The sequence below is a fragment of the Drosophila elegans genome, unplaced genomic scaffold, assembly GCF_018152505.1.
Source record: "Drosophila elegans isolate 14027-0461.03 unplaced genomic scaffold, ASM1815250v1 contig_767, whole genome shotgun sequence".
In the NCBI taxonomy this organism is placed as follows: domain Eukaryota; kingdom Metazoa; phylum Arthropoda; class Insecta; order Diptera; family Drosophilidae; genus Drosophila; species Drosophila elegans.
Window position 1 is genome coordinate 1,339,445 of NW_024546120.1, and position 26,842 is coordinate 1,366,286.

Sequence of the window (26,842 nt, forward strand, 5' to 3'; positions counted from 1 at the left end):
CTATTTCAAAAGACTAGGTGATTCACTTTCTTCGGCCTGAATTCCAGTTAAAGGGCAAACTTTTGTAATCGGTCTTAAAATTGAACCGTCTTGAAGTTTTACTTTCACTATTCTGACTCGCTCGTCTTTTTCTTTATGTACCTCTTCTACTTTTCCCAAGGACCATCTAGCGGGGTGACAATTTTCATCTTTTAATAGTACTATTTGACCTTTGTTAATATTTTGCAATCCTATTTTCCGTTTATTTTTCTGTTGAAGAGTGTTTAAATAGTGATTCTTCCATTTATTCCAAAATTCCCGTTTCATTTTTTGGATCAACTTCCATCTATCAAAATTTCCAAGTTTTTCTTCGGAAATGTTTTCAATAGGTCCTATAGTGGGCCTTCCTATCAGAAAATGACCTAGAGTTAAAACTCCAAAACGTCAATGTCAGTATTGGCTGTGTACAGGGGTCTAGAATTTAATACAGCTTCAATTTGGCATAAGAGAGTGGCCATCTCTTCATAAGTTAGATTATTATGCCCTATTATTCTTTTAAGGTGATATTTTACCGATTTCACTCCGGCCTCCCATATACCTCCAAAATCAGGTCCTGACGGGGGTATAAAGTGCCATTCAATTTGTTCGTTCTCTAACACGGGAATATTTTTAGTATTTTCATTAAGTACTTTCTGTAAATCTTCATTCAATTACCTACAGGCACCTACAAAATTTGTTCCATTATCAGAGAATATATTTACACATTTTCCTCTTCTGGAAAAGAATCTCCTCAGCGCAGCTAAAAGGCATCTGAAGTCAAATCACTAACAACTTCTAAATGGATTGCCTTCGTTGCCATGCAAACAAACACACAGCAATATAACCTTTATAGAATTTTTGGCCTCGATTCTTTGAGCATCTTATCTGATATGGGCCAGCATAGTCTTCCCCCGTATTTAAAAACGGGTGGGCCATAGTAACTCTATGCTTTGGTAAATTTCCCATAATTTGTTCTGCCGTAATTTGTCTATATCTTGCACATTTGACACACTGCCCTAAGTATTGCTTCAAGCTGTTCCTTAATCCGAATATCCAAAATTTTCTTTGAATATAATTTCGCTCAAATTAATTCCGCCGTGTAATGTTTCTCTATGTGAATATTTGATAATTAGTGAAGTTAAATGACACTTATCTAAAATTATCGGATGTTTTCTATGAAATTCGGCGCTGGAGTTCTGTAATCTACCTCCTACTCTTAATAGTCCGTCTTTATGCAAAAATGGATTCAATCCTAATTTTTTGCTTTTAATTTCAATATCTTTTCTAAGTTTTAAGCAAATTATCTCCGAACTAAACTGAATTTCTTGTTGTTTTTTTATTAGAAAAAACCCTTGCTAACTTTATTTCATTTACTGTCAGATATGCTGGAAATTATTTATTTTTGAATTTCATATCAATAAATCTTAGAATGTATGCAATAACCCTTTCCAGTTTACGCATACAGGAGTACCTTTCTATTATTGAGAGTATAAAGTGTCTTGGTTTCTCTATTAAGGTAGTACTGACAATAATACTATCTGCTTCATCTTCTATTGGCCAGTATTTTTCCGACTTGGCTAACCATTGAGGTCCGTTCCACCAAATTTTACTTTCTAATAATTTTTCCGGTGTTACAACCCTTGATGATACGTTTGCTGGGTTTTCTTCTGATCGAACATGTCTCCACTCGATCTCCTTAATTTTCCTTATTTCGTCAGTTCGTCGTCGAATAAATTTGTCTTTATTATTCCCATTTTTTATCCATGCAACTGTGATTGTTGAATCACTCCAAACATATGCCTTCGCTTGACTTCCGATTGCTGTCCTAACTCTATCTATTAATTTCGAGAGGAAATGTGCAGCACAAAGTTCTAGTTTAGGAATAGTTTTTCGATTATTCTTCGGATTAACTTTGCTTTTGCTAGCTATAGAGGTTCCCACCTTAGAATATACTACAGCTGCGTATGCTTTATCGGACGCATCAGAAAATCCATGAATTTGAACTGGCATTTTAACTTGGGATTTCACCCACCTTGGAATTCTTATACTTTCAAGAAATGTTAAATTTTCTTTAAAACTTTTCCATTTATTGGTATCTGAATCTGACAAGTTCTGATCCCATTTTTCTCTGTTAACCAAAGCTGTTGCATAAATAATTTTCCAATTATTGTCTCTGGAGATAACCAGCCTAAGGGATCATACATTTTTGCCAGTGTTGATAACACTACTCGCTTATTAATTTTAGTACAGGGCTCACTGTTAAAATTGAATTTAAATTCATCTTTAACAGGTTCCCATTGAAGACCCAGTGTTTTTATGGAATCATTTTCTTGAATCTCTAATATTTTATTTTCTTCTTTGCTTTCCAGAGCCTCAACTATTTCTGAGACATTGGAAATCCATTTTCTTAGATTAAAGCCTACTTTTTCTAATTCAATGGTTATATTTTCCACGTGGTGTTTGGCTTCCTGTATGGAATTAGCACCTGTCATAAGGTCATCCATATAAAAATCATTTTTAATTATATCTTTTATTGACATATTTTCACATTTATTTGAAATTTCAGCAAGCACTCTTGTAGCTAAATAGGGTGCTGATGCTGTACCGTAAGTAACCGTTGTTAGTTGTAATTTTTAGTTTTTTATTTGGAGAGTCTCTCCAAATAATGTGCAAATAATCTTGATCTTCTTCATCCATATTTATTTGCCGGTACATTTTTTCAATGTCCGCCGATAATAAAAATGGCCATTTACGCCATTTGACGATGATATCAAAGCTATCTTTTTGGACTCTTGGTCCAACCCACATAATGTCATTTAGACTTTTGTTGTTTGTAGTTTTCGCTGAGGCATCGAAAACTACACTTAATTTTGTTGTAAGGCTAGATTCCCTTACAACACGTTGATGGGGTAAATAATATTTTCCTTCTTTCTTGGTCTCTATCATATGTCCCCAAGTCAATATATTCATGCATGAATTTTATATAACTTTCTTTAAGGTTAATATTTATATTTAATTTTCTTTCTAAATTATAAAATCACGCCTGCGCTTTGGAGTCTCCAAATTGTTTTTTATTTTTAAATGGAATTTTGACCACATCTCTCCCATTTTTACTTATTTTAGTGGTTTCTACGAAATGTCTTTCACAAATTTCTTCCTCAATGTCATTATAATCATTTTCCATTTCCCAAAACCTCTCTAAATCTCCTTCTTCTATAGTAGTAGCCACAATTAATTCTGTACCTTTAGATTTGGAACAACCGGATATAATCCATCCGAATTCAGTATTCTACCCTAGTAGTCCGTCTATTTTAACTACTCCATCTTTTACAATATATGGATATAAATCTACTCCTATAATAATATCTACCCTACTTGGTATATTAAAGTAATATTTTGTATATTTTGTCCACTTTGACTTGTCAACATCTTAAGTGTTGATCGGTAAAGCCTTCATTAGTTTCGGAGGAATGATAGCTTCAATATTCAGGGGGTTTTTTGTATCGTCGCGCATTTTTATAGTTAAATTAACTTTGTGCTTTGAAGTACAAGTGTCTGAACAGGACACTCCACCAACCTCGGTGATAGTTTGTTTACGAGATAAATTTAATATTTGTGCAGCTTCTTCTGAAATAATGGTGCATTGCGATCCACTATCAATTAATGCCCTTAGGCATTGTAAACTAAATATTTTGAATTTAAATCTGCAATAACTAGATCATTCTCGGGTTTTACTGGCATTGGAATTACCCTAAACAAACGGGAAGGGTGTCGACCAAATGAAGGGATTTTTACATTTAAAATTAATTTATTATCTAAAAAAATTCCCTTAGCCGTTAATAACGTGTAAATTTCCTTTATTTCCGTTCCAGTTCTTTTACCTGGTAGAACTAATGTTTCTAGTAATGCATCCTTTATCCGAGTTATTTCGGATTTCAGTTGCATAGGCTTCAATATATTTGGATTTAATCTACCATGGTTAATATCTATAAGTAGGTTAATTACTCCTGCTTGAATCTTTTCGCATGAATTGACGTAGTGTTTTTGAATTTTTCAATTGACCACTTTTGTTGCCCTTGTGCAGGTAAACTTGCATTAGAAACTTGGCAAACTAACAATAGGAATAACATTATTGCCATTACTCCAAGTTTATGGATTCTAGGGCTATTTCGAGTCCCCCTTGTCTATTTCAAAAGACTAGGTGATTCACTTTCTTCGGCCTGAATTCCAGTTAAAGGGCAAACTTTTGTAATCGGTCTTAAAATTGAACCGTCTTGAAGTTTTACTTTCACTATTCTGACTCGCTCGTCTTTTTCTTTATGTACCTCTTCTACTTTTCCCAAGGACCATCTAGCGGGGTGACAATTTTCATCTTTTAATAGTACTATTTGACCTTTGTTAATATTTTGCAATCCTATTTTCCGTTTATTTCTCTGTTGAAGAGTGTTTAAATAGTGATTCTTCCATTTATTCCAAAATTCCCGTTTCATTTTTTGGATCAACTTCCATCTATCAAAATTTCCAAGTTTTTCTTCGGAAATGTTTTCAATAGGTCCTATAGTGGGCCTTCCTATCAGAAAATGACCTAGAGTTAAAACTCCAAAACGTCAATGTCAGTATTGGCTGTATACAGGGGTCTAGAATTTAATACAGCTTCAATTTGGCATAAGAGAGTGGCCATCTCTTCATAAGTTAGATTATTATGCCCTATTATTCTTTTAAGGTGATATTTTACCGATTTCACTCCGGCCTCCCATATACCTCCAAAATCAGGTCCTGACGGGGGTATAAAATGCCATTCAATTTGTTCGTTCTCTAACACGGGAATATTTTTAGTATTTTCATTAAGTACTTTCTGTAAATCTTCATTCAATTACCTACAGGCACCTACAAAATTTGTTCCATTATCAGAAAATATTTTTGCACATTTTCCTCTTCTGGAAAAGAATCTCCTCAGCGCAGCTAAAAGGCATCTGAAGTCAAATCACTAACAACTTCTAAATGGATTGCCTTCGTTGCCATGCAAACAAACACACAGCAATATAACCTTTATAGAATTTTTGGCCTCGATTCTTTGAGCATCTTATCTGATATGGGCCAGCATAGTCTACCCCAGTATTTAAAAACGGGTGGGCCATAGTAACTCTATGCTTTGGTAAATTTCCCATAATTTGTTCTGCCGTAATTTGTCTATATCTTGCACATTTGACACACTGCCCTAAGTATTGCTTCAAGCTGTTCCTTAATCCGAATATCCAAAATTTTCTTTGAATATAATTTCGCTCAAATTAATTCCGCCGTGTAATGTTTCTCTATGTGAATATTTGATAATTAGTGAAGTTAAATGACACTTATCTAAAATTATCGGATGTTTTCTATGAAATTCGGCGCTGGAGTTCTGTAATCTACCTCCTACTCTTAATAGTCCGTCTTTATGCAAAAATGGATTCAATCCTAATTTTTTGCTTTTAATTTCAATATCTTTTCTAAGTTTTAAGCAAATTATCTCCGAACTAAACTGAATTTCTTGTTGTTTTTTTATTAGAAAAAACCCTTGCTAACTTTATTTCATTTACTGTCAGATATGCTGGAAATTATTTATTTTTGAATTTCATATCAATAAATCTTAGAATGTATGCAATAACCCTTTCCAGTTTACGCATACAGGAGTACCTTTCTATTATTGAGAGTATAAAGTGTCTTGGTTTCTCTATTAAGGTAGTACTGACAATAATACTATCTGCTTCATCTTCTATTGGCCAGTATTTTTCCGACTTGGCTAACCATTGAGGTCCGTTCCACCAAATTTTACTTTCTAATAATTTTTCCGGTGTTACAACCCTTGATGATACGTTTGCTGGGTTTTCTTCTGATCGAACATGTCTCCACTCGATCTCCTTAATTTTCCTTATTTCGTCAGTTCGTCGTCGAATAAATTTGTCTTTATTATTCCCATTTTTTATCCATGCAACTGTGATTGTTGAATCACTCCAAACATATGCCTTCGCTTGACTTCCGATTGCTGTCCTAACTCTATCTATTAATTTCGAGAGGAAATGTGCAGCACAAAGTTCTAGTTTAGGAATAGTTTTTCGATTATTCTTCGGATTAACTTTGCTTTTGCTAGCTATAGAGGTTCCCACCTTAGAATATACTACAGCTGCGTATGCTTTATCGGACGCATCAGAAAATCCATGAATTTGAACTGGCATTTTAACTTGGGATTTCACCCACCTTGGAATTCTTATACTTTCAAGAAATGTTAAATTTTCTTTAAAACTTTTCTATTTATTGGTATCTGAATCTGACAAGTTCTGATCCCATTTTTGCTCTGTTAACCAAAGCTGTTGCATAAATAATTTTCCAATTATTGTCTCTGGAGATAACCAGCCTAAGGGATCATAAATTTTTGCCAGTGTTGATAACACTACTCGCTTATTAATTTTAGTACAGGGCTCACTGTTAAAATTGAATTTAAATTCATCTTTAACAGGTTCCCATTGAAGACCCAGTGTTTTTATGGAATCATTTTCTTGAATCTCTAATATTTTATTTTCTTCTTTGCTTTCCAGAGCCTCAACTATTTCTGAGACATTGTAAATCCATTTTCTTAGATTAAAGCCTACTTTTTCTAATTCAATGGTTATATTTTCCACGTGGTGTTTGGCTTCCTGTATGGAATTAGCACCTGTCATAAGGTCATCCATATAAAAATCATTTTTAATTATATCTTTTATTGACATATTTTCACATTTATTTGAAATTTCAGCAAGCACTCTTGTAGCTAAATAGGGTGCTGATGCTGTACCGTAAGTAACCGTTGTTAGTTGTAATTTTTAGTTTTTTATTTGGAGAGTCTCTCCAAATAATGTGCAAATAATCTTGATCTTCTTCATCCATATTTATTTGCCGGTACATTTTTTCAATGTCCGCCGATAATAAAAATGGCCATTTACGCCATTTGACGATGATATCAAAGCTATCTTTTTGGACTCTTGGTCCAACCCACATAATGTCATTTAGACTTTTGTTGTTTGTAGTTTTCGCTGAGGCATCGAAAACTACACTTAATTTTGTTGTAAGGCTAGATTCCCTTACAACACTTTGATGGGGTAAATAATATTTTCCTTCTTTCTTGGTCTCTATCATATGTCCCCAAGTCAATATATTCATGCATGAATTTTATATAACTTTCTTTAAGGTTAATATTTATATTTAATTTTCTTTCTAAATTATAAAATCACGCCTGCGCTTTGGAGTCTCCAAATTGTTTTTTATTTTTAAATGGAATTTTGACCACATCTCTCCCATTTTTACTTATTTTAGTGGTTTCTACGAAATGTCTTTCACAAATTTCTTCCTCAATGTCATTATAATCATTTTCCATTTCCCAAAACCTCTCTAAATCTCCTTCTTCTATAGTAGTAGCCACAATTAATTCTGTACCTTTAGATTTGGTACAACCGGATATAATCCATCCGAATTCAGTATTCTACCCTAGTAGTCCGTCTATTTTAACTACTCCATCTTTTACAATATATGGATATAAATCTACTCCTATAATAATATCTACCCTACTTGGTATATTAAAGTGATATTTTGTATATTTTGTCCACTTTGACTTGTCAACATCTTAAGTGTTGATCGGTAAAGCCTTCATTAGTTTCGGAGGAATGATAGCTTCAATATTCAGGGGGTTTTTTGTATCGTCGCGCATTTTTATAGTTAAATTAACTTTGTGCTTTGAAGTACAAGTGTCTGAACAGGACACTCCACCAACCTCGGTGATAGTTTGTTTACGAGATAAATTTAATATTTGTGCAGCTTCTTCTGAAATAATGGTGCATTGCGATCCACTATCAATTAATGCCCTTAGGTTTTCATAGCCACCTTTATTTGATTTTACTTTAATCAATGCGGTTGCTAGAAATGCTTGTTCCTTAGTAACACAGGTGTTTACTTTTTCTCTTTTTTCAGTTGAAACATGGAGCATGGTGTGATGTGGTTTTTTGCAAATTGCGCATAAATATTCCGAGTTACACTTCTTGAAAACAGAATGCTTAAAACATCTGTTGCACAAGCGCTGTTTTCTAATAAACTCCCCTCTTTCTATCGGACTCATTCCCCTAAACTTATAACATTGTTACAAAGCGTCCAACCATTTTACAAAGTAGACAACTTTTCTTTAACAGTGGTATTTACCACTTTTTTAAAAACTTTCTTTTCATCATTTAGTGCTGAGCTAAGAGAACTCACACGTTGCTCTAAAAATTCCATTATATCGCTTAGTAATTGAATTTCCTTGGTTTTTTTTATATGCGTTTCGTTTTAGTTTTTTTTTTAATTTTTAAATTCGCTTTTGTTCTGATTAAATAAATTGATTCATTTATTGAATCAATAAACCATTTAATCTGTTTTGCTGAATCGTTGTCTAGAATGGGCAACTCGATCAAACGATTCGGCTGATCTGAGAATATTTTTCTCTTATTTTCATACCGCTTGGTTAATAGTTCCCAAGCGGCAGTATAATTTTCAGCAGAACCTGTTAGAAAGTGAGCAATCATACTCCTTGCTCCGCCTTTAAGAGCAGTTTTCAAATAATTAAATTTTAGAGATGAGCTCAGATCATCTCTATTATGAATTATTTCTTTAAATTCTCCTTCTTCCTTCTTCTTTTCCTTCTCCAGAAAAGGTGTGAACTTGTATTTTTGGTAATAGGGGGAAGGTCATCAACTCCATCCCTTACCAACACCCCATTATTACTTCCTATTGTCACATCGAAAGATTTTATCCTTAGGTCTAGGATTTCTAACACGTTTTTAACGTAAAATTCAAGTTCTTCGACTGTTTCGTCGAAAGATATGTTATTTTCATATCTTTTTAAGAACTCCTTTATTTTATTGTTTGTTCTATTCCATATAAATTCTATTTTATTAGCTCTTAGTAGGCAGTCTACACGGCCAGCCCTATTGAGCTCCTTAATGTATTCCTTTAAATACTTGTTTAGTTGTTCGACATTTTGTTCGAACACCTTTGCCAATTTGTTTGGGTCACTCCCTGTTGCATTTACTGTTTTGGTTTCAGAACCAACTTTTAAATTTGAAAATGTACTTTTTAGGGTTTCAATAACTTTACAGATCTCTTCAAACCATTTTTTGTTGAAATAGTCATGATCGACTACTCCACATTTTAATAAAGATCCATGATTCGCAACAAATCTAGCTTTGAGGCTATCTAATTTTGAAATACTTTCGGTTGTTAATTGACCTGCTTCAATTACTCCAATTTCTTTAGTTAAGCTTGCCTGTGCTTCAAGCAGCTTTATAATGATTTTGGACAACATTTTTTTTTTTTAATTTGGTATTTAGGTTTAAATACTTATAATCTATCATACTTCTTATTTGTTCTGTTACAAAAAATATTTTAAAAGTTAACTTATCTGCTGCTTCGATGACTGTTGCTTCGATGTCGTTGTTTTGACTGGGTTGTTGCCGCTTCGATGTCCTTGTTGCTGCTTCGATGTCCTTTTTGGGTTGTTAATTGTCGTTGGTTGGCGAAATTTGGCTTTTGCTTCGATGTTTTGGTTGCTGAGACTGGGTTGTTGGTGCGATGTGGTTTATTTGGTTGTTACTTGTTGTTGGTTGGCGAAATTTGGGTGTTGCTTCGATGTCTTGGTTTAACTGGGTTGTTGTTGGTTGTTTAATTTATTTATTTTTGTTCTAACCACTTAAGGTTCGAGCTATTGAGTTCGTCCTTTTCTGTTCCCGTATCACCGAACACCTTTTTATTTTTTTGACAATTTACCAATGTTCTGGCCTTGGCCACGTCGCGGAACACACCTGTGTAATTTTTCAGAATTTTGTGCCCCTTTGGCTTATTAACTTTTAGTTTTTTAACAAGATTTAAACTTGTGAATTTTTATTTTATTTATTTTTATTTTTGCAACCTTTAGCTGATCGTGCGCTCGCAACAAATCAGACTCTAAGGTGCTGGTTTAAAAACTCTGAGTCTCTTACCACTGGTGGGGGAAAACTACAGAGTGCCTCGAAGGACCAAAATGTTAGAGCGCTCTAATAAAGACGTCTACATTTGTTGAGTTATCATTTCAAACTGTTTTTATTTCAATACGTTTTTTAGCAAGTAACGTTGGTGTGTTTCGTATTCTATTCTTATCTATGGCCTAAGCAGAGACCGCATCTGTTTTGCCCTGAGCGGGAGAGCTATATTTTGACCCCCGCCCAAGTCCTTTGTGTAGTGTGGGAAACATTTCAAGTGATAATATTTAGAGGCTCAAGTGGCTTGCACGTACAGATTACAAGTGCAAACAAATGCTCCCTTGGATTTTAAGTAACAGATCGTAATTTATGGCTCTGGCTCCATTGACAAGTGACATGCACAGAACTCATAAAATCTTATATTTGAAGTCATTATCTTATTTCTAATAACCCAAGGAGTGACTTGTTTATCCATAACTGAGAAAACATTTTTAAGTGCGATAAGGGAGATCACAACTACCCTGATAGCACTTGCAGCTAAAACATTCTGTGACCGCTCACAGGAGGTCAAGTGGCTGCTCCGTTCAGCTTATATGTTCATACTTATATTTAGACGTGTTCAGGTTTGAACACAAAGAGTTTTTCATTGTAGGCCGCTTTTTATTTTTCTATTTCATTTTTTACTGCAAGAAAGTAGAGGGCATGTTTTGACACCTAGAGCAACTTATGATTACAGTGTCGTCAGTTGTTAGATTTTGTTAGCTGCACGTTCCATGGCTTTGACGTTCCATGGCTTTGACGAATGCCAAATTGATGTGCCGGGATGACATATGGTATCATGCGTGTTAAAAGGCAGTTTCCAACAATTTAGACCGACACGATAATACACTAATTGGTCTGTAGGACGACGGAATTGTGTGGTCTTTTCCGGGATTCGGTATCATGATAATAGTAGATTTTTTCAATTTTCTAGGATTGAGGAGTTTACAAATAACCTCGATGGCAGAGTTTGGAAGTTCTATTATTATTTTTGACTTTATAAGGTCATTTTCAGTTCCCCTATGACTTTCGCGACCTCCTTTGGCTGAAACAGTGTTGGTATTGAATTAGTTTCAGTGTTAAAAGGCAGTTTCCAACAATTTAGACCGACACGATAATACACTAATTGGTCTGTAGGACGACGGAATTGTGTGGTCTTTTCCGGGTTTCGGTATCATGATAATAGTAGATTTTTTCAATTTTCTAGGATTGAAGAGTTTACAAATAACCTCGATAGCAGAGTTTGGAAGTTCAATTATCATGTTTGGGTTTATAAGGTCAGTTTCAGTTTCCCTATGACTTTCGCGACCTCCTCTGGCTGAAACAGTGTTGGTATTGAATTAGTTTCAGATTCAGATGTCAAGCAAAAGTTTCAACTCTATCTTCGCTGCGGGCCCAGCTACTTCATGAATTTCTGATCAGAGTGAATGCTTCGATTGGAGAGCTCAGGTTTGGGTGAGCCCTCCATAGAGGATATTTTCTATTGGTTGGCGAAAATTTTTCGATGTACCGTAGTTGTGCGTTTTCAGTGTCTTTCTTCAGGGCTCGGTTTAGTGTGCGTGCGGCTTCGTTAAAACGTTGTTTTGAGGATGGCGATCTGTTGGTTTGCCAAGCACGTCGCAGTCGCCTCTTTTCCAATATAAGCTGTTCAAATTGTAGATTTTATATCTTCAAGAGCAACGGTAAAACAGTCGATGTCTGCTTCGATGTTGAGCTGCGGGGTTAGTTCTGTGCGATGTCAGCCTCTGGGGGTAGTCTGTGGTTTCTTGGCTTTGAAGAAGAGTAGGCGAATGCCTTCCTTTGAGAGTCACGAGTCGTGATCCCCAGTGCGTGTGTTTAGCATTATAGTTTTCTGCAGCTATGAAGCGTTCTCAAAGTAAGTTGTAAAAATCCATGAATTGTCCTTCAGAAATTTTAAAGCAAGGCGGACAGTTTACGGCGGCTACAGAAAGGTTTCCGTTACCTGGCTGCCCTATGATAGACGTGGTAGACGTGACAAGTATTTAGTTGCTAAGCTTTGGTGAAAATGGTGCTTGTTGCGTTCCCTGATTACGATGCCGGTTCCGCCGTTGGCTTTACTATCTGGATGAACAGTGCGATAGAAGGTGAAGCCCCTTATTTGGAAGTTGAATTTTCTTGTGCGGTGCGTCTCTACCAGTATCATAATTTCGATATGATTTAAATCCAGGAACTGGATTTTGTGCCGGGAAAAGCCATTGGCTTTCCACATGGTTATTCGTAAATTAGCCATCAATTTTTTGGACTGCTTAGCTGCATGCAACTGTAACACCATAATCTGGTTTCAACCAGTGTTTGCATGGTTACTTTTATGAAGGACATACATTCCATCATACACTTTACATGGTGCTTTGTGACTGTTCTGGGACCAGCTGAAGGTTTCCTAGATTAGACTGGAGAGGGTTTTCCACTCCTGATCAAAGGGCATTGGCGTATGAGAAGCCCTTCTGGGTATTAAGCTGACCAAATGAGGATCTTGCAGCCGTGCCGAAAAAAATTTTGTGGGTCGTTTTTGAGTAAGTGTGCACGTGTTGAGGATTTTGATTGCGCATGGTTGTCACTCGACGCATACGGCTTTTCAACTCCTTGTAGACCACAGAGCCACAGTGGTTAGGCGTGTGGTTTCCACCGCAGTTTTCTTTTTTCTTCTTTTTTTTTTTTGGGGGAGTCTTCCTTGTTGGCAGGGCAGTTTGCGGAATTGTGAAAGTCTTCACAAACTACACAGACTGATCGGAGTGTGCAGTATATACTGGTGTGTCCATACTCCTGACAGTTTGTGCTTTGCACTGGTTCGTTCCTTTTATGTGGCTCTTGCATCGTAATTCTTCAGTGCAATAGGTATTGCAGATTATAGATAGGATGCACTTCATTTTTTTTCAAGACTCTGATAGTTGGTACGAGTAGTAGTTGCCTCAAGGTATTTGGTCTGAAGTATTTGTTTCGTGAATATTCCTTTTAGTAAGCGAGAAGCTATTTCAGCAGTCGATATTCTGAAGCCATTCCATGAAGGTCATTAGGGCATGATTGCGAAGCAGTTAACGAAACAACAAGTTTTGAGACCTACCATAGATAAAGCCTTCATGAGCCTGCTCAGTCATGCGGCACTTGCAAGTGCAACAATCATGCAGCCCCAAAAGAGTACGAAAGTATAAAACAGCAGCACCAGCGTGGGATCGAGTTCATATTATAAAGAGTGGCCCATCAAGTAAGTATTCTTGGAGTATTTTTTTTTTTAAATTCCCAATTTTTCATATTGGTGGAAAACCACTTAAATGATAATAATTCATAATAAAGAGAAAGTTTTCTTACATGTCGCGAAAGCAGTCACAATTGATCCCTGATCCGTTTTCAAAGAAAAACGTGCTAACAATGCCACCGACTACATACCGCACCAAACAGTTTCTCGTTGTGGATGCATTGCCTTCTCCAAGGCAACATTCGCATTTTTAAAACTATATATGAACCAATCGATATTCGAATCGATCATTGCGCAATCTGAAAAAGCATAAAAACCGCATTACTCGCAACCCGTAACTGCATTGTCGGAGCTATTCAATAAAAAAAAAGATTTGATAGCCGTTTCATGGGTCGAACTTTACTAAGAAGAAGCTTTTTCCACATTACGGGTAGAAAAAAATGAGTTAAAACTTGATTTGGTTTGTGATTCGCTGACTACTTTCGTCGTTGCCTCGTGAGCAATGTTTTGTTGTTTAATGTTCATCATGTACATGTTTTAATCATTATACCAAATGATAAAAATAGATTACTATAATATATTTAGTAATTCTGACAATAAGATCCCGCAAAATACGTTCACTATCTAAGGGGATTTGACCTTTAACTCTGACAGAAAATAATACTATTTTTATCTCATATTTTTAGGCCTGTGTTATATCAGGGGAATCTGGAGCTGGAAAAACCGAAACAACCAAATTTATATTGCAGTTTTTATGCTCAATCACTTCAGACATTTCGTCGTGGGTGCAACAGCAGATTTTAGAGGCTAACACCATTTTGGAAGCTTTTGGTAAGTTCCGTTTATTTTTCGCAATCGAAAAATGACAATAGACACGACAATGACACGAATACAATTACACATTGTTTTTCTTTTTTCTTTATAAACTGCTCGGATGTGGACAAACAAATTTATGTTAGTTTAAGATTAGTATAATTTTACTAGGATAAACGAAACAGAAGAAAGCCAAAGTTAATCTACCCTCGCATCTTTTAGGAAAATTAAATATTCTTTAAGCCGTATAAATGTACATTTATCCGTTTATGTTGAATTTTTCGACCGTTCATATGGCAGCTATATTGTAATGCTGTTCGATCCTAACAAAATGAGAATCGTTTTTCCAAAGTATTCATTCATTTCTATGTGTATTCAAATAAAATATATTCAATAAGACCAGCGAAGATATAATAAGAGCGTTCGGTCCGGCCCAAGTGTAATCTAGTCTAGTTTTCGTCGAAACGGACAAACTGGAGGGCAGGCTGACATGGCTAAATCAACTCTCCTAGTTATGCTGATCAAGAACTTACACAAAAAACATGCTGAAGAGCATTTATCAAATCTGTCACTATTAGACAGGCTTATAAATCGTCACTGGAAAAACATTGAAAAAAAACGAATCCAAAGCAGCTTTGATACAAATAAATCGCTAAAACTATGAATACATAATGCGTTCTTAAGTCAAATCTCCTAAATAAAGTATTTAACTTTGAGTATTAATAACTTAAGAAAACAAATCATAGAGCAACTTGGAGAAGTTATATTATGTTAACCAGTTCTTTTCTTATTAGTTGAGGTATCGGATTATAAGATCTGTTATCCAAGAACATTAAAGTCCTATGAATGAAAAAAATCTTTTAATTAATTTTTTTGATGATTTCTTGGAAAATGGAACTGTCTATAAGCAAGGTCTTAAAAGTTATAAATTATAACACACTGTTTGCTTCTATATAATTATTCATTTAACGTTACTTTGTAAAAAGTGCTAAATTAGCAATTAATTTATACCGACTGGTTTTTTTCAAAAATTGTTCCAAAAGGAACAACGATTCAAACTAACAGTTAAGATAATAACAAAATAATTAACACAACATCTTGCAAAATGGGTCGCACTACTGTATTTCTAATGCCGAAGTGAGAGAAAAGAAAGAAACAAATTTATAAAGAAAAGCCTTCGAATAGAACAGAAAGCGGAACAAATAAAAAATTACGCAATTTTTGGGTTGTATGTTGCGTATAATTTTCTACTGAGCTGAGCAGTTCTGCTCTCTATGTATCGTCCAATTATCCAAATGTCAGAGTATATAGTTTTTCAAGTCTTCTTCTGTTCATAAGTCTGAATAGTGACCAGGAAATATGTGAACGGGTGTCTTCTAATGATTGACGAGCATAAAGGATAATTTTCAAATATCGAAGCATGAATAAGACTTATAAAAGTGTTACACGCAGTGTCGTAAAAGTGTATGCCCAAGGAAAGTGGGGGTATTAATATACTCTTGAAAATCCGTAACTTGGCCGCTATGCAGATTTCGATGCCGCTTAAGCCGAAAATTTTCTTGGCTTTCTGGCGAGTAGAACCACAATCAGTTAAACTCTTTAAAGCGTATTTATGGGCGCTCGTCAGTCATGTGGGCTGCTCTTAATTGCAGCTGTTGAAATTAAGTGTGCGTCCTTTTCGGCCAACTCTGGCAGGAGCTGTGTCCTTGGGGCTTTATTAGTTGGGAGACAATTGGTCTGATCATTTACTACTGGAATGGCGCAGAATTACCAGTCCCATGGTTTTGAATGCTAATGAGGCCATCTCGGCAGATTTCGCTGTTAAATATTCAATGGATTAACGGACTTGAGCCAGGAAGATTTACCCAAGTTGAGTTCTTGGGCCATTGCCTTCAATTTCAAAGTTCCAGGGCGCCTCGCAGGCAAAACTTTTCACATATCAGCTGTGAAATTTCCGGGCTCTGTTGGCTTTCAAGTGAGCCGCCTATCCAAAATGAGTAAAAGGCCGTGTGTTCGATAGGCATACCGTCTAGAACGAGTCGATAGGGGTTAAGCCTGGCGAGTAGAAAGGTTGCGTGTTGGAACACTATTCCAAAGGCGAAGCCAATGCCTTAACCTCGTATAGTAAGTCTTGCACCATTAGGAAGCATTCGTCGCCAGAAACGCAGTGTCATCGACTTGAGTAGCTGTGGGAGTATGTCTGGATCTAGGCGAAGGAAAATCCGCTGTGAAGATGGTATAGAGAAAAGGTCGAGTACACTTTCTTAAAAAACTCCAGCCAATATAGACCGTGCTTGCAGGCTTTGATCCACGAACATCAACTAGGAAGGTTCTATCGACAAGAAATGAATGAAGAAGACTAAAGAATGCCAAGGAAAGAATTGGCTTAAGCTTTTGGAGTAAGCAGCAGTGCCAATCGCTATTTGATGTAATGCTTTGCAAGTTTCGGGCTCTTCTGGAAGCTGTTGCTCGACGCAGAACTGGAATTTCCACAAAGCCACTAATAAGTTAACTTGTACTTGGCGTAATTTTTGCTCAAAATGATTTGACTCCAGTCTTTTCCTTGTCGACTCTTGTTTCTTACCAGGAAAATATTTAATAAGCTTGCCCTCCGTTTTCCTCGCAAAGGTCACCCCACTTACTTCCAGGTTTGAGCTACTCATTCACCTATAGACCAGATGATGTTCATGATAATGAAAAATATGGAACTTCTTAGTTTAGAACAGGAGCTATGTCTAATCTTGGTAAGCTTATCTCGTTTTATCACTGGCAAAAATGTTGTGCTTGAATGTAAAAATTTTTCTAGGTCAATTGGTTAATGAAACACGTTTGAACAGTCGTTCTAGCCTTCGGATTTTTAGCTATGACCTTTCAACGGCCAATCATCCGGTAGATTGTCGGCGAGGAGGGGCTGCAATTTTCGTCCGCTTTTACATACGATACTCTGCCCACAGTTCTTATTCAACAACAAAATTTTGGGCCGCTGCAAGTACCCTGGGTTTCTATCTACTGTCCTCCGTTGTTTTCTTCGAGCCTTTTGATTTGGCCACAGAATAGGATGCTTCTGCATCCGTAGCTGTTGACGTGTAGTCTGCTCCTGATTTAGAAATTGTGACTACTGATGGTAAGGAAAATAGTGTCAAAATCAAGAGGTTTATGCCGAATAAGACCCCCTGGTTATGACAGTATTGACGGATAAATGGCAATTTCCTTCCTAAGAAGCATTTTAAATGCTTTGATTGTTTTAACATGTTATCCGGAGCAGTAGAAGCACGCAAATCGCTGACCATCAGTTTGGTTTTAGGAGTCTCCACAGTAATGCAGTCTTTGAGACGAAAAAGTATAGCTATCGAATGTTTTTGGACATGAACAAAGCCTTTGATCGTGTTTGGCACTGCGTCTTACTGTATAAGCTTAAGCCAATTCTTTCCTTGACATATTTCTGTCTTTTGCGTTAATTTCTTGTCGGTTGAACGTTTTTTTGTTAATGCCCGATGATCAAAATCTTCCTTCCCAAATGCAGACATACTTTCAAAGAAACATATGTCGATGACCCTGCGTTTCTGACGCCGAATGCTTCCCGAAAAGAGGTCACTGACATGGTGCAGGACATTCATACACGTTTAGAGCATGGGCTTGGCGGTGGAACCTTTTTACTCAAAAGGCTAAACCCCTTTATCCTTGGGCCTATTGATCCGCTACTATTAGAAACCCGTAACTCAGCTAACAAACTTTCAAGTAAATATTAACCGAGAAAACAATTGGGTTTTAGGTGGCGCAATCTACCGAACTGCGTTGATAACACTACAAGCAAAGAGCGAAAAGCCTTGAAGTTATACATACATTATTATTTTGCAAAATTTGTCTAGCTTATTTTTTTTAGGAAACTTTACAAAGTTGAAAAATACTGATGTTTACTTATATTTATATAACTATAAATTTACACTCTTAGTTTTCTCTATTATTTTCTCCATATTTTCTCCACATTTTGTAAATTTAACCTCGAGCAGTCGCGCAAAGCAGTCGTGTTTTTGAGTCGCTCCGCCAAATATTCTCTGATTTATCAGCAAAAAAGCCAGTTAAGATAAAAAAAAGTAAACGGAAACGATTATAGGCACTCATAAGCATTTGCGCTTTGTTTTTCCGAATATATACAGTTTGGCCCACAAAAGATTTGCGTTAAAATCGCTTTAAAAAAACAACGAGTATATATATTATTCAAAAAAATTTTGTTTTAACGCGTAGCTTAAACATTGCGGCTTTTGTATGAAACGCCCCTTCGTTCAAATAGCTGCCTCGACTGGCTTGAGAGTAGCCCATTCTGTCGACCCATGTGACATCATTCCCGATCGGCCAATCTTATCACCATCCTTTTCCATTCAATCCGCCCGCTTCCGACAAAGTCTACCCGGCTTGGCCCCGCCAGAAGGTCCACCACGGTGGATTTTTGGCGTCCGACACGCTGAAAACGACTTGTGCGCCTCAATCACCGAAGTGATCAGTGACATCACCCACCGGTCCCACTCTCGCGAAATAGTTTCCCGGCTTGGCTTCGGCCGAAGGTCCAACTCGGTGGATTTTCGGCCTCCGACACGCGGAAAGCGACTTGTGCGCCCCAATCGCAGAAGTGACCGGTGATATCACCCAGCGTTCCCACTCTCGTGAAATCGTTTGCCCGGCTTGACCACGCCCCAAGGTCCAGCCCGTTGCATTTTTAACTCCGGAGCAAGATACGACGCGATCAACTCCGACATCACTCTCTCTCCCGATGTCCATGAGAACCTTCGGCGTGACCCCCAAAACGACTCAATTCTCTAAAGTACTTCTAAATCTGACTGAGAACACCGAGACTAGCTAGAGAATCATCAAAGTGGCTTAAAAACCCACTGAAGAAAAAACAGGGAAGAGTCTCTCGAAGAGTCTGTTCGAAGACAAAACGAACCGCTCACATCCGATCTCCGAAAGGACTTAGAAGACTTGAGAAGGAAGTTAACACAAGAATTAAATCAAAGACGATTTCATTAAGAATCCAGGTATAGGAGTCCGCTGGATGTACGCTCGCCGAAAAGATGAACTCAGCTCTCTCGCCCTGGATTTTGGTTTCAAGGCCTACGGTACCGTTGAAGAGACCAGGAAGACATTCGCCAGCCTCGTCAGCACAGGGTCGTTCCCACAGGGTGTGTGGGACCGACTGGTTCAGTTGCAGGAGCAATATAGCAGCCGGGCCCCAAGTCCGAATCCTCCAGGAAGGAACGGTGAGACGGAACAATTCACGCAATCCCTCACCATTCCCATGATATTCGGGGCTACATCGATCGGGACTCCAGCCCGCCATCGAGGGATACACCCAGGATCGACACACGGCACCCGCTTACCCGCCAATATACAAGGGCGAGACACACAGAGCAGCGCGGCTCCCACTCAACATCCCGAGAAGATGCATAAGTGGAATTTACGTTTCGATGGGAGTTCGGATCCGCCGCGCTCGAGGAAAAGATGACGACGTACAGGATAAATCCAGAGGACGTCCCCCTCTTGGAGGGCCCAGCGGCACGGTGTTTCGCACGAGTCATCTACAGTCGGCTTCATGAGAACCTTTCCGAAGGGAATTCCTTGACTTCTTCCTAACCCCTCGGTATTTCGAGCGGTTGGAAGATGAGATACGGACCCACGTGCAGCGGAGAGGAGAGCCTTTCAAAACTTACTTGATCGAGCTCAGAACCAGAGTGTCAAACTACTCGACTCGACGTGGGCCAAGAGTAACCATGGACAGGAACCCAGAGGAACCTCAACTTCGCCGATCGCCGAACCCATTCCGGAATCCGGAGAATATAACAGGACAGGACACGTGACACACCAGATGATCAGACAAGGAACCTCTCGAGTGGACATACAGCGGGCTTGTAACCGCTGCGGAGAGAACGGACATTTCCGACTGTTGGAACTGTGGGTGACCAGGAGTATTAACCATAGATTGTTGCCTTCGAAATGCGTCGGGAAACGGGGAACGCCTCCACCGGAACCCGGGTGCGGCGGAGACGAACGGAGCAGTAACCCGACCCCAGTGAACCCGTTTAGGTTACACGGCGGGCTCATCACAGCAGCGATAGAAGTCGGAGGACAACGGGTGGACGCCACCATTGATACAGGGGCATCCAGGAAAGCCAGCGAAAGTTTTACTCACCTGGCCGCAGGTGCAGGTGAGTTACGGAATGTTGTCACTAAAATAGCGTTGGCCGACCGGTCATGTCTGGATGTGACGAAGCTCTGGCGAACGTCGGTTACGTTGGTCGGCACTACGGTACTCTTACCTATGTTGGTAATGCCCACCATGTTAGATCGCATAATACTTGGGATGGACTTCATCAAAGTAGCGGAAACACAGGTGCGATGTGGGCGAGACACCCACGACTTGTAATCTTAATCCCAAGCGGTAGGAGACCCTCTGTTACAGCCAGTACTGATAAAGACGCGAGGCAGCCAGGAGGAAACGGTACACCCTGTTGAGGTTGGGGCCCATTTGGGAACTGCCAGGCCAGGAGAAGCTGAGGCCCTCAGCCCTATGCCTACGCGGGCTACGACCTCAAACATCGACGCCGGTGCGCCCATTAGGATGGGGATGGTAGAACACGACGAGCAGCGACAGAGTGCGGCCGAACAAGGCTTCATCGATCGAGAACTGGCTTTATTCGAGAGGCTGCAAGGGCTGTCTCACGTCGCCGAGCACACTATCGTCATGCACGACGATAAGTCCTTAAAAACAAGGTACTATCCCCGGAACCCCGCGATGCAACATGTCATCGATGCCCAAGTAGTCGAACTGCTCCGTGACGGGGCCATCGAACCTTTCAGAAGCCCGCTCAGCGCTCCCATCGTATTGGTCAAGAAGAAGATTAGCGATTGGCGCATGTGTGTAGACTATCGTCAGTTAAACGCACACTCAGTGCCCGACGCCTATCCAGTCCCGAGAATCAACCAAATTCTGGAGAAATTAGGCCGCGTCCGATACATCTCCACGTTGAACTTGAAACACGGCTATTGGTAAATACCCATGGGATAGTCGCCAATATACGGCATTTACGGTTCCTGGGAAAGGATTGTACCAATGAAAGGTCATGCTCTTTGGGCTGCATTCTGCCAGTGCCAGTTCTGTTGGGATCGTATCTGTCTTTATTCGTCTCCTTATACAAGCCTCGCGGTTCTTCAGTGCCTGCGTGAGGAAACACGGGGAGTACCCTGTTGATCTCCGGCCACTTCTCGTTCCAATTCCTCTGGTTCTGTCCCGCAAACTGCGCTATCATGGTTTTAACTGTTCGGTTTGCTCTTTCCGTCGGATTCTCCTGCGGTGTATATGGTGCTGTGAATTGTTGCTTAATGCCCATTTCGCTGAGGAATTTCGTCGTGTTTAAGTTCGGACCAGTCATAGCCAGATATACAAGTATTTAAACGACCAAAGTTTGTCTTACGAAAGCATTGGATTCGTTAAATAGACTTTTGTAAATTTTCCTTTAACTCTATCCCTGCATTAATAGTCAGCTCTAAAACTGGGTGATAGGGATCTTAAGGTTGTAACGTACTGATTTTCTTTGTTATCTGCTCGCTACGAATGTCGTGCGGCTCAGCAAATGTAAGTGTTAGTCCCACCAAATTTATATATATGTGACCGCCCATTGATCAGTGAAAACGCACAGAAAGATTGGGAGTATACAATGATCTTTTATTCGCCAACTTGACCCTCGGCCGGGGTGGTGTTCTGCCGTCGTCTCCTTCCCACGTTGAACGTCTCGCTGGATCGTGCTGTCTGCGAAGTGGTGTCTCCCTCGCCGGTTTCGCTTGCGATGTCTTCTGCTGCCAGGAATTAGGGATGCGTCACCGTTCCCAGACTAGGGTGAACAGGCACTGTGCTCTCAATGCGTACGCCTTTCGCAGCCGCAGCCTCCTGTCCCTTGCTCTGTCCCGGCCGGTCGCACCGGACGTCAGCTCAGTTTCTACCTGACGGTTCAGGCGTACGCCGGAAGCCGCCAACGCAGTCCCTGGGTCAAACGCCAGGTTCTAGACGAACGCTTCCACCCTACTCTCTCTGCCGCAGGCTTAAGAATTTTAAGTATATGCTGCTCGCACGACGCTCGTTGTTCGTCTTCCTGGGTACCTCGTTGTCCTTGTTCTGTCTCCAGGTATCTCGACCGGCTCCGCTCCTTGTTGGCGACTCGGTAAGCTGCGGTTCTGGGACTTTAGCGGTGGACCGCTGTGCTCTCTACGCATACGCCTTTCGAGGCACCAGCTGAACAACCGCGCGTCCTTCCGGACTAGTCGCACCAGGACCTTGTACAGTTCCTGCAGGACGATCAGGCATACGCCGGAGTTCGCCAATGCAATCCTTGTAGGCAGGCAGCTAGTTCTAGACAACTTTCCTTCTGAGCCCACGGTTCCTCGTCGAAGAACTCTATTTGTTGGGATGCTAAGCTCAAATCGCGACAGAAGTTGTGACAAAGCGCCTGGACTTAGCCGTGTGATGCCGTAAGGACCTCGGCTACCTGTGTCTCAATTCGGAGACTGTAGCTCTAAGTCCCGAACGTCTCGACGTAGCGATCTTGTTTCCTTGATGACTCCGCTTTACTTGCTCCTTCACGTTGTTTGACTGGTTACTGGTTCACTTGATGACTGTTACTTGTTGACTTGGTAGAAATCGACTGATCCAGCTTCCTGCGCTCGGCCGGCTTATATAGGCCTCCATTTACCGCTAGTTATCGGCGACTCCTTGCCTCCTGGTCCAAAGTCCACGGTTTTACCATTCGACCTTTCACCCTTTGCGTACGGCACCAATACCAGGGTCCAAAGTCCGATGCCGTCCCGTTACTTTCTTCTGCGCACAGCCCTTCACCGCTCTCTTCTATTGCTGTCCCTCTCGGACTCTCCCTGCCCTTGTCTGGTGCTGGGTGCACCACTCTCTCTCGCCGCACTTCCGTAACTACGGGCGAATTCGCCGCGTAACTGGTAACTGGTAGGCCACTGCTTGCATGCGCTTGCTCTGCTTGCTTTCTAACTTGTGGGGAGTTATTCAACTCCTCACATTCTCCCCTTACTTCGGGAATGAAAAAGAGACTCGCTTTTCTCTCTGCCTTGGTATACTTCACATTCTGACATCCTTCCCTCGACGTGTCTTCTCCTCGTACTTGTCCTCGTTTGCTTGTAGTCTTCTAGTCGACTTGCTCCTCCAGACGTTTCCCACGACGCTCACAGCTCCTTCTTGAAATCCACAGCGCCGATCCTCCTTCCAGATTTTGAATCTCCCGCCCCAGACGTTTCCCCCGAAGACTTTAAATTCCCGCCCAGAAGTTTCCCCCGTAGACTTTTGAATTCCCGCCCCAGATGTTTCCCCCGATGACTTTCTTGATCTCCGTGATTTGTCCGATCGGTCTCCCGTTGTTATCGATGTTATCGATATTTTTTAGTGTGACTCTCCGTTGTATGGTCCTTCTCCGCCAAAGCGATCGGTCTTCAGCTGCTATCGGTTTCGTTACCCAAGGTGACCCTGCGACCCCGATTTTCATGGGAGTTGGGATCCGCCGTGCTCGAGGAAAAGATGACGACGTACAGGATAAATCCAGAGGACGTCCCCCTCTTAGAGGGCCCAGCGGCACGGTGTTTCGCACGAGTCATCTACAGTCGGCTTCATGAGAACCTTTCCGAAGGGAATTCCTTGACTTCTTCCTAACCCCTCGATATTTCGAGCGGTTGGAAAATGAGATACGGACCCACGTGCAGCGGAGAGGAGAGCCTTTCAAAACTTACTTGATCGAGCTCAGAACCAAGATGCAGCAAGCCGGCTATCGAGAAGAGGAAGAATTCATGGCTCCAGAATACCGACTATACATTAAACGCAGTGAATTCGTGACTTTGACACAGTTGACCCATATGGCCACAGAATATGAGAGTGTCAAACTACTCGACTCGACGTGAGCCAAGAGTAACCATGGACAGGAACCCAGAGGAACCTCAACTTCGCCGATCGCCGAACCCATTCCGGAATCCGGAGAATATAACAGGACAGGACACGTGACACACCAGATGATCAGACAAGGAACCTCTCGAGTGGACATACAGCGGGCTTGTAACCGCTGCGGAGAGAACGGACATTTCCGACTGTTGGAACTGTGGGTGACCAGGAGTATTAACCATAGATTGTTGCCTTCGAAATGCGTCGGGAAACGGGGAACGCCTCCACCGGAACCCGGGTGCGGCGGAGACGAACGGAGCAGCAACCCGACCCCAGTGAACCCGTTTAGGTTACACGGCGGGCTCATCACAGCAGCGATAGAAGTCGGAGGACAACGGGTGGACGCCACCATTGATACAGGGGCATCCAGGAGTTTCGCCAGCGAAAGTTTTACTCACCTGGCCGCAGGTGCAGGTGAGTTACGGAATGTTGTCACTAGAATAGCGTTGGCCGACCGGTCATGTCTGGATGTGACGAAGCTCTGGCGAACCTCGGTTACGTTGGTCGGCACTACGGTACTCTTACCTATGTTGGTAATGCCCACCATGTTAGATCGCATAATACTTGGGATGGACTTCATCAAAGTAGCGGAAACACAGGTGCGATGTGGGCGAGACACCCACGACTTGCAATCTTAATCCCAAGCGGTAGGAGACCCTCTGTTACAGCCAGTACTGATAAAGACGCGAGGCAGCCAGGAGGAAACGGTACACCCTGTTGAGGTTGGGGCCCATTTGGGAACTGCCAGGCCAGGAGAAGCTGAGGCCCTCAGCCCTATGCCTACGCGGGCTACGACCTCAAACATCGACGCCGGTGCGCCCATTAGGATGGGGATGGTAGAACACGACGAGCAGCGACAGAGTGCGGCCGAACAAGGCTTCATCGATCGAGAACTGGCTTTATTCGAGAGGCTGCAAGGGCTGTCTCACGTCGCCGAGCACACTATCGTCATGCACGACGATAAGTCCTTAAAAACAAGGTACTATCCCCGGAACCCCGCGATGCAACATGTCATCGCTGCCCAAGTAGTCGAACTGCTCCGTGACGGGGCCATCGAACCTTTCAGAAGCCCGCTCAGCGCTCCCATCGTATTGGTCAAGAAGAAGATTAGCGATTGGCGCATGTGTGTAGACTATCGTCAGTTAAACGCACACTCAGTGCCCGACGCCTATCCAGTCCCGAGAATCAACCAAATTCTGGAGAAATTAGGCCGCGTCCGATACATCTCCACGTTGAACTTGAAACACGGCTATTGGCAAATACCCATGGGATAGTCGCCAATATACGGCATTTACGGTTCCTGGGAAAGGATTGTACCAATGAAAGGTCATGCTCTTTGGGCTGCATTCTGCCAGTGCCAGTTCTGTTGGGATCGTATCTGTCTTTATTCGTCTCCTTATACAAGCCTCGCGGCTCTTCAGTGCCTGCGTGAGGAAACACGGGGAGTACCCTGTTGATCTCCGGCCACTTCTCGTTCCAATTCCTCTGGTTCTGTCCCGCAAACTGCGCTATCATGGTTTTAACTGTTCGGTTTGCTCTTTCCGTCGGATTCTCCTGCGGTGTATATGGTGCTGTGAATTGTTGCTTAATGCCCATTTCGCTGAGGAATTTCGTCGTGTTTAAGTTCGGACCAGTCATAGCCAGATATACAAGTATTTAAACGACCAAAGTTTGTCTTACGAAAGCATTGGATTCGTTAAATAGACTTTTGTAAATTTTCCTTTAACTCTATCCCTGCATTAATAGTCAGCTCTAAAACTGGGTGATAGGGATCTTAAGGTTGTAACGTACTGATTTTCTTTGTTATCTGCTCGCTACGAATGTCGTGCGGCTCAGCAAATGTAAGTGTTAGTCCCACCAAATTTATATATATGTGACCGCCCATTGATCAGTGAAAACGCACAGAAAGATTGGGAGTATACAATGATCTTTTATTCGCCAACTTGACCCTCGGCCGGGGTGGTGTTCTGCCGTCGTCTCCTTCCCACGTTGAACGTCTCGCTGGATCGTGCTGTCTGCGAAGTGGTGTCTCCCTCGCCGGTTTCGCTTGCGATGTCTTCTGCTGCCAGGAATTAGGGATGCGTCACCGTTCCCAGACTAGGGTGAACAGGCACTGTGCTCTCAATGCGTACGCCTTTCGCAGCCGCAGCCTCCTGTCCCTTGCTCTGTCTCGGCCGGTCGCACCGGACGTCAGCTCAGTTTCTACCTGACGGTTCAGGCGTACGCCGGAAGCCGCCAACGCAGTCCCTGGGTCAAACGCCAGGTTCTAGACGAACGCTTCCACCCTACTCTCTCTGCCGCAGGCTTAAGAATTTTAAGTATATGCTGCTCGCACGACGCTCGTTGTTCGTCTTCCTGGGTACCTCGTTGTCCTTGTTCTGTCTCCAGGTATCTCGACCGGCTCCGCTCCTTGTTGGCGACTCGGTAAGCTGCGGTTCTGGGACTCTAGCGGTGGACCGCTGTGCTCTCTGCGCATACGCCTTTCGAGACACCAGCTGAACAAACGCGCGTCCTTCCGGATTAGTCGCACCAGGGCCTTGTACAGTTCCTGCAGGACGATCAGGCATACGCCGGAGTTCGCCAATGCAATCCTTGTAGGCAGGCAGCTAGTTCTAGACAACTTTCCGTCTGAGCCCACGGTTCTTCGTCGAAGGACTCTATTTGTTGGGATGCTAAGCTCAAATCGCGACAGAAGTTGTGACAAAGCGCCTGGACTTAGCTGTGTGATGCCGTAAGGACCTCAGCTACCTGCGTCTCAATTCGGAG

General features: G+C 41.3%; 1 protein-coding gene across 5 annotated transcripts in view; it reads left to right on the forward strand.

Annotated features, from left to right (window-relative positions):
* LOC108136797 (myosin-I heavy chain) overlaps positions 1–26,842 on the forward strand; it is a 1,412,760-nt gene that overhangs the window by 248,444 nt on the left and 1,137,474 nt on the right. For all 5 annotated transcript variants that reach the window (XM_041710095.1, XM_041710096.1, XM_041710097.1 and 2 more), the window contains exon 5: positions 13,953–14,097. In XM_041710095.1, the coding sequence (XP_041566029.1) occupies positions 13,953–14,097 (145 nt within the window). The remainder of the gene's footprint in view (positions 1–13,952; positions 14,098–26,842) is intronic.